Raw genomic sequence first — 12,919 nt, 5'->3', positions numbered from 1 at the left:
CTTGGAGGGAGTGGAGATAACCAGAAGTAACCATAAAGAATTAGTTGTCTTGCATCAACCTTGCTTGGTTGGTGACCAGGCTAGCTAGCTTGCAGGGCCTGCTAGCATGGGGAGGTATTGTTATTGACTAGTGCAGCATGTGCCCCATGGATGGATTATAGGAACTGGATACTGGACTCAAAGGTGGCACCTATTAACATTGCTTGTTTGGTGCATAAGCCAAAAAAGTTTTCAAGCTTCTGGGTTTGCTTCTGTGTTGCTGGCCCCACCCATGAGTTCCCGCTCTGCCCATAGACTTAACACTGGGATGATGTCACAAATTTTAAAATCGCTTTTCTAGGCTCTAGGAAAGTTTCACAAATATAAGACCTTCATGGATTAAAAATTCATAATACGAAGATTAATAATTGACCTTATTTTCAGTTACAATACTGCAAGTGGCCACTATGGCAGCAAGACTGATTTGCATTGTTGTAACTAGCTCTCTTAATACATCCATGATGTGTCCGGCCAGCTAACATGTTAGCTGTTAGCGTGCAAGGTCCAGGAATTTCCCAAAAGTCCAGCAAGCACTGCTGCCAAGCTTCTAGCACAACCTATTTTGCAAAAACCCTTTAAACAAAAAAAATCTGCTGATCCATGCATTTCTTTTGTTCATTTTGTGATTAACAGGTCAAAAGGTTGTAGATGATGAAATATCCTGTAGATGACACTGCATGATATCACTTTGAGATATATGCAGCACAGACACAGTACAACTGGAAATTTCAAACCTATTTCAATGAATGAATCAATCAAAATTCAATTGTTAATAGCAGTTTTAGTGTCTCTCACTCAGAATCAGAGAGCACTTTTCATTCTTTGGAAACATCAACAATCAGACTGTGGAAAATCCATCATATAAAAGGTAGAAATACCTATTCTTACACAAGCAATGTAACTTCAAAAAGCCAGAACACAATTCGGACACGGGACATTATGTTTTGGCTCTCTCTGAACTGGAAAAACTCACAGTATGTACTGTAACATTACTGCTCACCACCCACACAGAAATACACAGCGGAAGGGGAACAGTTTATGCTTGTTCTGCTGGGTGTGTCATTAAATGATATTCTGGGAAATTAATCGGAAATTTCAACCGAAGTAGAAATAGACAAGCCAGGTTGATGGACAGTGGATACACAAGAAAAGAAAATTAAATATTGAAATAAAATTATTGGTGGAAAGGATTGAATATCTTGAGTAATCAGTCGTGTTATAAGAATATCCAAGAACAGAAATTCCACGTTTCATCTTCTGTTCACACTTCCACATTTTCAACAACATAGTTTAGATGGCAATATTTTAGCATAGTATAGTATAACACTGCCTCTTTGAGCATTTGAGGACAGCTTGGTTGCCCACTGGCCTCCTGTGACTTGGATGGCCCGATGCCTGGAAAAGCATCACATTTCAGGGAACACGCAAATACATGATCACACACAGACAAACACCTGCACACACAAGCGTGCCAGGAAATACTCATATTGTAAAGTGACAGAATAATGAGAAGGAAAACAGTAGCTGAGCGGAGATCATTATCCATATAGGACAGATGATTGTGAATGTCTGCATGTGCATTTGAAGATAAGTTGTGGACAATGAGATAGCTCATATTGTTTTCCAAAGTATCATGTAATATCTATGATATGACTCAGTCACCTTGATATGGACAGTGGAGCACACAGCCACCCACACATTGAACATAATTATCTTTCTCTGTGGATACTGTGTATCTGTTTATGTGCATGGAGGGAAAGGTTCTTCTGTGCTGATCTAACTCAAGGTCACTGAGTGACATTACGGATATGATACATTAGTAACAATTTATGTTTGCCTATATTATATATGCGCCCCAGACAGCTTGTTCTGGGGTAGTGATTACCGTACTGTACGTCACACACAGACACTTACACTTCATATATAATGTTGACTTTCTGTCTGTTGTGCGTTCGTGTCAAATTTCAATTCAAACCGGTATAGAGTTAAGTGTTGTGTGGGATGAGAACATCCTATCAACTAAATGTGACAGTCAGAAGTCATAACTCAAGACAAAGGGCAGTTTCAATCATTTTGTCTTTATTATAGAAAATCAAACAAAAGCACATCAGTGAAACAATAAATAATCATAGTTAACACTGCTTCCACAAGGATCTGAGCTGAAAATATCAATTTCCCTCTGGTTGGATAATACTGTATCAGATTGTTTGTGTTCAGAGCACTTTTGAGATATAGAGCATTCAAGTCATCACATTCCTTTAAGACAAGCTAATCTACATAACATTGATTTTTTTGTACACACTAGTAAAAACACTTCAAGCTACAGATCTGTTTAAGAGCTATTCTATGTGAAGATGTTAATTGGAAATGTATAATTCCACAGTTACAGGATAAACTGCTTTTTTTTATCACTCACTTGTATTTCAAACTTAAGACAGAAGCAAATTAGTCTCAGAAAAATGCTATTGTACTTTGTAATTCATCAGTTTTGCCAAGTCAGTGCACATACTAAGACTTTAAAGGAGCGCACAAATACCACAAGATATAACTTTCTGCCACGAATGATAGAGTGCACCATTTGGTGTTAATACAGTCTAGAACACTGCTGGCTAGAGCTTTCCTGTGAAATTTATGTTCCCATCCTGCAGTGGCTAGGAAAAACAGTGCTATGTTTTATAATCATATCTATCACTCAAGAGGCAAATGCACTAGAGAGTTATACAATACAGTCGAAGAAAAATCAATGCACACAAACAATGTTAGTGAACCAATTTTCATTTCCAAACATTACACTTTCATACCCTGCTCTTATTAAAATAACAAATCATTATTTCATATGATTTTATAAAAACACATTTTTTAACAAAGGCACTCGTAAGCTCTATGAGCATTTGCATAGAAAAATATAAGTAATATAAAAGATCAATATCTCAGTCCACAAGTCCATGGTGATTAGGACGTCGAGCTGCTGTGCAGGCAGCTCAGGAGCTGTACTGTATGTAACAAAAGGGTGAGTCCATACCACGCCCAACATGAGGAGGCTGGAAGATGAGCTCTGCGATACAAAAACAATCCATTGGCTAAAAAGGAGCTCCAACAAAAACAGTCTTTGTGTGTTTGGATGTGTGAACTATTTGTTTTCTCATTCAAGAATTTGTGTATTTTCCTGCACATAAACCAACATGAATGATTGTGTGCATGTGTTTCATTCTCTTCCAGTAAAGGTTTCATGTAACTGTAATTATATGTGATCATTTGAGTGTGTGTGCTTGTGTGTATCTGTCTCTATATACATACTACAGTCCGCTAAACATCCGCTTGGGATTAAGAATCTCTCCCATATCAGACATGGGCACTTTTTGCGTGATTGGCAGAGGTGGTGGCTGACGGGTTGTCACCTCCCTGTTTGGAGTAGTAGAAGCGGTTGTTGTCGTGGTAGGAGCGGGACGAGGACTCTGAGGAGCAACAGGTGAGGATAGACCCACCCAGTAGGGAGAAGATGGTGCCCACCCAGCCCGTGTAGAGGGAGAAGCCGAACGACATCAGGCCATGCTGCTGGTGGGCCCCGATGGGAAACCACACTGTAGACACCATACCACACATTGCTGTGAGAAGACAAACAGAAATACAGTTAAATTGGGAATATAAAATGGTGCCACTGAAAGCAAAATATATACATACATCTACAAGTAATATTGAAAAAAACAGACAGATTCAAAGTATAACTAAATTAGGGTGCAAAGTGGTGCTGTTGGTTATGATAGACATGTGCATCTTGTATCACCTCATAACTCTAAGTTAGAATGGCAAAGTACATAATAAAACTTGGGAATAAAATGGTACAGATAAAAGCAAACTCTACACACATTCAAGTAATATAAAAACAGGCAGACTCAAAGTGTAATTACAATGGGAATGCAAAATAGTGCTGCTGAACTTAATACATCACATACATCACAAAGGGCTAGCTTTGAATGTCAAATTACGTATTAAAACTGTAGATGCAAAATGGTACAAATGAAAGTAACCTACACATGTTGCAACACAGGTGTGGCTTTGAAGGGCAAATTACATAATAAAAACAGGGTGGCAAAATGGTGCAAAACACCTACCTATGTAAATGTAAATGTAACTAAACCAGGGATGCAACATGGTGCAAAACACCTACCTATGTAAATGTAAATGTAACTAAACCAGGGATGCAACATTGTGCAGCTGCACAAATTCTGAATGAACACACACAGTCAGTTTACAGTACAGACACACACTGTAGACACTTCCTGTAAAGACCCAAAAGGCCTGAAATTATGTGAGTAAATACATTTAGTGCAGTAAAAAAGATTTAGCATTTCAATGAACCAGTGCTTTAATACATCTATCCTAGGTTAATACTTTGAGAATGTATTTTAAAGGAAACATTTCAGATATAATGCTGTTGCAGTTCTGTTATCGTTTTATATTCCACTAACATGCAGGACACGAGGGAAGGACAGACTGGATGAAAGAATGAGTAGAATAATATTAGTGAGCAGTGAGACTTAATATAAGCTTTGCCTTGAACTGCAGAAGAGCAGCTTAGCTTAACCTCCTCTAAGACCTATACAAATATTGAATTCCCTGTACAGCTGACAGGGACACATCTAGTATATGTTGGGTTCCTGCCAATATGCACCAGAAGTTAACATAGAACAGTGTGAAATCATTTTACCACCGATGAACTTTGATAATACAGCATTTGAATGAGTAAAAACTGAAGCCACAAATAATGTGTGGATAGAAAGCTTCCCGGCTGGTGCTTCAGAGGACACAGTGAACAAAAATAATTAAAGTTGGACTCAAACTAATTGTTGTTTGGATGTTTATTATGCCAGTATGGAAGCAATGATAGGCAATATGGCAAGTGGATTTTTATTCAGCTGTCCAACAAGCACGCAAACACTCAAACAAATCCTCCCTGATTGAAAATATTCCCAATGAAAAAAATGGAAAATCTTTTAACAAAGTCAGGGCTTTAACTATTTTGTACGGAAGCAACGGTTATTGGATGATATTTTGTGATTCAGGGATACGAAATAGTTTCTTTATGAAAAACATGCACAATGAAAAAATCAAATTATGGTCACAGGTATTGCAATTTCAATTGAGGGACACAGGCGTTGGAAACACTGCAGCACCACACAAAAATTTATGAGCACAGTAAATTGGGCATTTCAGGGAGTAAGTTTCCATGTGGTTCAGGACAAAGGCAGGGTGTGGATGAGAGTAGGTGGAGGAGAGGAATGTGATGGGATCTGGGGGAAGGGTTCAATGGAACAGAAACATAGAAGTGTGTGTGTGTGTGTGTGTGTGTGTGTGTGTGTGTGTGTGTGTGTGTGTGTGAGAGAGTGCATATGTGTCCACCCTAGGGAGGAAGACAGTTGTGTTTGACATCCTCTGCTCTGAGCAGCTTGTGAGCATTTGAGGTGGGGCTAAAAGAGGTCAGAATCAGTGAGGTTGGTGTGTGCATGTGAGCGCAAAACACTTTGACTTGACCATGACATTCTGTCTTTTTCCACTAAATTGTTGGGGATTACATAAAGTTGAATCTCTTACCAACTATGAGTATGAGGACTCCTCCCAGGATGGTGCGTTTGTTCTTGGAGCTCTGGGGTTCGCTGCCCAGGCTGATGCAGGGCATGGACAAGAGGAGCATTCCCACTGCTGGGAGACCCAGGATCGAACCTGTGATCATCAGGGCACGAGTTGTCTGGATGTAGGCTAGAAACACATATGAAACACACATGATTATACTATCAGTAATATAAAAGCTTGAGGGTGATATAATATTATAAATGTGAATAAATAACAACATAGAGCTAATAACTATCTTGATAAGTCAAAAGATGAATCATTATTGAGGAATAATGTCTTTAAATTTACATTGTAAAGGAAGAGATATGAAAAGAGAAAATGTGTAATAAAATTGGTATAATAGAAAAGAATCCATTGAGACAACAGAATGAATTAAAATGTAAATCTAAACATATAAAACTAAAGTCCTACTGTACAGGGATATACACAGAACAATGTTTACCTGGCAGCTCCAGAATCTGAGTTAGCGAGACGCAGTGGTAGAGTCCTGTGGAAATGACACAGTCCGCCCAGGGTCCCTTGGCTTCCAGCTCATCCATCTTTTTGCAGGTGTTCAAACCGTATTTACACATATTCACCCAGTCATTGGTGGCTGTCGCGATCACGATGCACAGCCAGCCGAGACAGCTGATGAGACAGCCGCACAATTGGAGACACGAGTTCGCCATGGCGCAAACTTTGCGTAAAGACTAGACTTGTCCCGGGTTTAGAGACCGTTATAAAGCTCAAAAGCAAAGTTGTGTAGAATTTTAAAAATGAATTAAATGTGGAAGGATAAAACACCAAATCTGACTTTAGGATTTATATTCCAGCATACAAATTAATCCAGTGTTAAAAGTTGATTTTTCCCTTCCAATTCAGTAATTCCATCAATTGGGCTCTGTTGCGCACTTCAAAAGATTGAAACCTTCACTTCTTCATAGATTTTATAGGGGGAAGTTCAGTGAGAGAAAAAAAAATACCTAAAACTTTCAGCCAATCAGAGAGATGGCCTTAAAGCACACAGCCCCTATTTATTGTCTATTCAAAAAGTCGGCGTGCACAGCCCCCCCTTTTTGCATCAAACGAGAATATACCCCGTCTGGTTAGGTAGCTGGTTGGGCGAGCAGCTGAGAAAAATTATTTTAAATAATCTGCTGCCATCTACTGGCCACATTGCATTTTCGTACACTAAGCGCCATACATGTGCATCAACGCACTGCCTCCTTTAATTCTCTGAAATCGCCTTGCAAGCAATTCTGAATACAGTGATGGAAGACATGAGCCTATTACTTGAGTAAAAGCATAAATGCCACAATGTAAATATACTGTACAACAAGTAAAAGTAGTCCATTCAAAATTGCATTATCAGCAAAATGCACATCACAGTGAGTATCAAAAGAACAGCATTTTAACGTAGTTAGTCAAAGTAGAGCTGCTGCAGATAACTTTAACTACTTTGTGAAGTTAATCTATAAAATCTTAATCTACATAATAATGATAAACTGTAGCCATCAGATAAAAGAAGTGGAGAAAAAAGTACACATTTTGCCCCTGAAATTCAGTAGAGTATTAGTATAATGTAGCATAAATGAAAATTAAGTACAAGTACCTCATTTGAGTACAGTGGTAAATTTACTTTCCACTACCGTCTGAATGTATCTGCGAAAAAAACTTTTCTTTTACCAATTGGTATAAAATACAAAACAAGTGAGAAGAAATATCACTCCTACAGTAAATAAACTTACTACTACTCTCTCTTGCATGCACACATACATGTTAATGAACTTGCTATTTCAAATTGGCAATGCCCAGGAAATTCATTTATCAACCTTTTTCCACTTTGCTCATCATTTATAGATGACCTTGTATACCTGCATACTACTTTTGTTTGGTCATGTGTCACCATATGGCAGTGGCTCCCAGGGGGTCGCAGGATAAATATGATGATTAACAGGAGAGAAAAGCATAAAAAAAAAAACAATTTCTGCTACACAAATGTATGCTATTTTAAATTATATATTTTCCTTTTTCTTGTGACTTACTGGATAATTTGACCTTTTTAGGCCTTGAAAATGTATTGAAATAAAACAAGGGGAAAAACCACTTTTTGGTGAACTGAGCACAAACAGTATATATATATATAGGAACAAGTGGTTGCAACAAGTAGATATGGCTTTTTTTTAAGGCGTCACACACCATAGAAGTAGTGACGCACTGCTACAGGCTATATTTTCACACAGCTCAAAGTCTTGGTGCAGTCATTAGGAAAGTTATGAATAAGAATATGTGTATACTAGCTGAGCACAGAGAGAATCCCATCATAAAAACAATTATCATACAATTTCCTGTTGTGCTTATATTGCTGGAATCTTAGTTTTGGAGCTTTTGCTCTGTTCTCCAAATCACCAACTGGGGGCGATATAGCACAACAATAGCCCAACAGTTGACATTCAGGTATTGTAGGACATAGTGTATCCTTCATTCTGTCCTTCCTGGATGGAGTTAAGTAAGTCCTCCATCACTCTCATCAGTCCAGTGAGGCGGCAGCAGCATATCAATCAGTCTAAGAGGGAGACAGAGACAGACTGAGACACGTCACACAGTTACAAGGTCACTGACTGTAACAGCATGTTTGGCCCACTTCCTTCTGTCATCTTCTGCCCATTGCTGTTGTGTCCAATTGCTCGTCTGATTATAGCAAATCAATTGTTTACACTGTGACCGACACAAATCAGTTTTTTTTCCCCCCTGTGATATAGATCAGGTATACGTTACGAATATCTTAACAGGTAAAAGCATGTAATCTGATATTTCCACGTCTGTTTTCTTTCCTTATTTGGACATAAAAAATCCAGATGGGAAAGGCAATATTCATCTGAATGCACCTATCCATATTTTCAGGTCATTACAATGTGCTTGGAGTGCCTGCAATTTTTCACTTCAGTGGTGTCAGTATTACCTTATCAAAATCAAACATGGACTGCATTTTTTTCCAATCAGCTGCACTAAGTAGTAAAAGAAAAAGGAGAGAAACAAGGATACTAATGCTTCAATGGGACAAAAAGCTGCTGAAAAACAAAAAAAGTTGCAGCCAGCAGTTTTGAGGGAATGGTATCTTGTTAATACAAGCCCAGTATGCATTGCTTCAAAGTGAATGCCTTGCACTGAAGATAATCAATTATGGCTTTTACTGTGGATCCTATGCAGGGGGTATTGAGTTATGGTCATTCAGTGTAGCTTTTTTATATTTTAACAGAGACTACAAGTTGTTCTGAATCAATATTTATACTCTTTTTCACTGTTTTTATTTTGTTTGTTTCTTTTTTTGAAGTTTTACACATAGACGTCATACACGTCAGTTGCTAAGATAAGGTGCTGGAGGCAGTTACTGGAGTTTAGGCAATTACAAAGCTTCAACACACAATCTGCAAGGCCCGGACACTCCTCTGGTCAGCCCTCCAGCCCTTACACCAACTCAAGCTGACACTCCAGCACAGCTGATTATTTTTTTTTCTGGTCATTGCGGATGGCAATCTGGCGGTGCTTTTATTAAAGGTAAGTGTCTTGTGTTTCAAGATTATTCATGCATTTATGCAAGGTGTGTTGAGTGTCAGTAAAAAAGAATAAAAATACATCAGCAAAAAATTGAACATTTTGTACGTGTGTGTATCACATCTAGGGTAAAAGTGGTAAGATATGACCACATTATAGATCATTGGGGTAAGTGGTTTGAGTCAGTCAGCCATGTAAACAGACGGTGTTACACTTCATCTCTCCCACCATTACTCTGTATCTCCTTCATATATTGTATCTCTCTAGACAGAGAGAGAGAGAGAGAGAGAGAGAGAGAATGAATGAGTGTATGCGTGAGAGTGGGACAGCAAAACAAATAGAGAGAGAGAGTCACAGAAGAAGTAGAGTCGGTGTGAGCAGGGCATATCCCACTAGGATTCCCAGAGCAGTTTGTCTGATACAGGAGGAGTGAGGCGGCAAGGGAATGGGAATATTATGCTAATGGGGTGAGGTTTGCAGCAGCGATGCTGACATGGAGGGATGATGGGATTTTAGCCCTCCTGGGGAGGGAAGTGTGTGTGCGGGTGGATGGGCATCTGAACACAGGGGGAAGTTTAAAGTATAGTGAAGCAGAAGGGAGAGGAAGCATGCCAGAGTAACTCCTCTGCTACCCTTCATGCTGTCGGAGCCGTCAGTCAGGAAATTGAAAGAGATGAGGAGCAGGACTAGTGGTCCAGTTCAGAAGTGGGGGTGTCGTCGCAGAGAATGAGTTATGAGCAGGGAGGTGAAGAGGTGCAATGATAGAGTGATTGGAGGAAGAAGGGAACCTTTTTAGGGCCAGCCCACTGTGATGGAGTGGCAGTCACACTGGATGAGTCATCCTGGCCGAGGGGAATGATGGGTACTTTTCAAATAGTTGTTAAATCACATTCTGTGATTAACAGGAGGCAGACGGAGAGGAAAGGAGGATCAGTTTATACTGCTGTGCAGCAGTGATGTTACTCTTACTGATGAGGTTTCTCTCAAAATGCTACATAGTTTATCTGTTAAGAAAAAACATTATCATTTCGCTCTGAAATACACATAACATCATCCTGTCTGCAAATGCAAGCAGGTATAATATCAGATTTCTTTCTTTAAATAGCTGGCATCTCATTTTGGGAGCAAAACTCCTCACATATACCTTCAACTGCTATTTCTCAACATGCCCTCTGGATTAGTGTTTCTCATATTTTGAAACAAGAAAATCAATTCAACTTGCAGGGTCTCATTCTTTTTTCCCCACAAGGCTGTCTCGGTTAGGCTTTTGAGGATTTGGTGGTCATTCAACAACACGTAGTTGTCAAAGTATTACTGAATTCTCAAATTATGTTGAGGTTCTGTCGAATAAAAGTGAAGATTGCATTTTTGGCATGGTTTTTGCTGACATTCCTATATTTGAGAATGTAAGGCATTGTCACATATTAAAGTCTAAGTGAGTACATCTCAGAAAAATCCTTTCCAACAAATGTACTTTAGCTGATAGTTCCTGTTCCCTCCACTCAGTAGTTGCTTCATAGTGGTGAAAAATATTTTATAGCTATAGCTCTATGCTTGGTGTTATCATGGATCTCTTGTTTGGATTTTGCATAGACATGATTAAGATGGATTACACTTACATCTCCTTCTCTCTTGCAATATGCATATCCATCACTCACATCACTTCTTGTCATAATAGTGATGTCGGAGCTGCCTTCCACCTGTTTGGTTTTCTGGACAGTTCTGGATGTGAACGTTTGCACATCTTAATTTCGACAAAGAGGCTGATTTCTTTTTCAAATCTTATAAGGGGAAACTTCTGAAATTTTCTGTTTGTTTTTTTTTTTTTTCAAACTGCTGCTTACTTTAAGACAAACAACAAAGGTAATGCCCAACAGTTATCTTTTCTTGAATGTCAGTGATTCATTGTTTGCAACTAGGTTGTCAAACTGATTGTCACAGTTTAGAACAAACCCCTCCAGTGAAGCCCACATCTAACGAGTGGCCAAAGTGCTGCCTTATGGTCCCACGCAGATCTTATTTGCTCCAGACTGCACTGTAGATGACAGAACAGACAGAGCGTGTTGCTGCAGCGGGAGCCGAGTTGCAACTTGATTTGTGTCTAATCCTCCAGTTTGTCTGCAGTGTAGCAGCCATCACTCACCACTAACTGTGTTAGCCATTAGTATCAATTAATCTCAACAAACGCTGTTAGCCATTACACTTAATACATCACCACAGGCTCTGCTAACTATATGCTGCACAGAATGTAACAGTGCTGCACAGACCCTTCACTCTGTGGGAGAAGATGAGAGATACTTGTGTCATTCCCCGTTTGGCTAAGCAGGACACAAAGAGAGTTACAAGTAGAAACAGTGGCAGGAGGAGAAGAGTGAAAAAGAAGGTGATGTATAACCCACTCTGGCCCTCTGGGACTAAGGAGCACCGCCTCTGTCAACACAATAAATATACTCTTGATATTTGTCATAATAGTTCATTAATGTTGGGAAGAGATTTACATAGGTAGTAGGGGTGAGTAGAGTGGATTAGCAAAGGGGCATTTTGTTTCCCAAAATACATGTTCTGAAACTCTCATCTATAAACATATTTCAAAACTCCCCGACAGTTGGCACCTTAACACATACACTTATTTCCATTAAGCCTTAACTCCCTCCTTTCCACCTTCCTCTCTCTCTCTCCGGCATTTTCAAACTGCTTAAATTAGCTTCCTCATCATTCTACTCTTTATAATCCTCCTCCCCTCCCCCTTTCTCCTCTGTTGTCACCAGGAATAGAATAATCTATTGCTCTTTACATGGTGGGCTGTGCATTATCTAATATAGGAGATGGGAATGTGTTGGGCAATGAAACAGATAGAGAGAGAGAGAGAGAGAGAGAGAGAGATATGGAGAGATATAGAGAGAGGGAGACGTCATGACTCGTATATCATTTTGATGAGAGGCTCTGCAGTCCTGGACTGAGTTGAAGTTGGGCCATATGTGGACCAACACTGTAACAAATTTCCCTGTAAAATTACAGTAAACTGCTGGCAGCTGTATTCACCAGTATTTTACCGTTTTTTTTACAGTGTCACTACCGTAATTTACTTTAACAGTTAATTACTTTAAAAATTATTACAGTATTCTGCTGTAGAATGTGAGGTTTACAGTTTGATACTGTAGCTAGACCTGCAGTAATATACTATATTTTTACAGTGTTGCTATTGTAATCTATATATAATGGAAAAGTAACACACACTAAGGGTTGTAGAGAGGTGCTGATCACTGGAGGTAGACCTGAGAGTATAAAAAAAGTGTTGCACACTCTGGCTCAATATGCATTTCTCTTTTATTCAGATGGCGTTTCAGCCCTTAGGCCTTCTTCAAGACCAACAATCATAGTAGGACACAGGCACTGGTATGTTATATAGGCCACACCCTAGTAACACATCTGATAGTGATTAGATAATCATGTTCCACCATCAAGGTGAGAAAAAAACAATCAAAAAGCCTTCAGTGAATCAAAACTCTTAACACATAATGACAGGAACTACAGTCAATCAAATCAATTCTCTTCAAATACCTGTTTTTGTCACTTTATTTGAAGAGAATTGATTGGCTGTAGTTCCTGGAGCCAGAGTTTGTGACACTTTTTCCTACTCTCAATTGTAATCAATACATTAACAGTCTCTTATTGCAAATGTTACAGTAAACAACTGAAAAGTTTTCTTCTTATT

General features: G+C 39.1%; 1 protein-coding gene across 1 annotated transcript; it reads right to left on the bottom strand.

Annotated features, from left to right (window-relative positions):
* Nucleotides 1–2,101: 2,101 nt before the first annotated feature.
* Nucleotides 2,102–6,578, bottom strand: cldn11a (claudin 11a). The gene is made up of 3 exons (XM_067614398.1): nt 6,113–6,578; nt 5,632–5,796; nt 2,102–3,644 (listed from the first exon to the last, which is right to left on the bottom strand). Exons 1-3 carry the CDS (start codon nt 6,336–6,338, stop codon nt 3,382–3,384), a joined length of 654 nt encoding a protein of 217 aa, XP_067470499.1. The 5' UTR covers nt 6,339–6,578; the 3' UTR covers nt 2,102–3,381.
* Between the last annotated feature and the right edge of the window lie 6,341 nt (nt 6,579–12,919).

Source organism: Thunnus thynnus, chromosome 16 (genome assembly GCF_963924715.1).
Source record: "Thunnus thynnus chromosome 16, fThuThy2.1, whole genome shotgun sequence".
NCBI classification, from domain to species: domain Eukaryota; kingdom Metazoa; phylum Chordata; class Actinopteri; order Scombriformes; family Scombridae; genus Thunnus; species Thunnus thynnus.
Note: the sequence above shows the minus strand (reverse complement) of the source record. Positions and strands in the feature narration are given on the sequence as shown.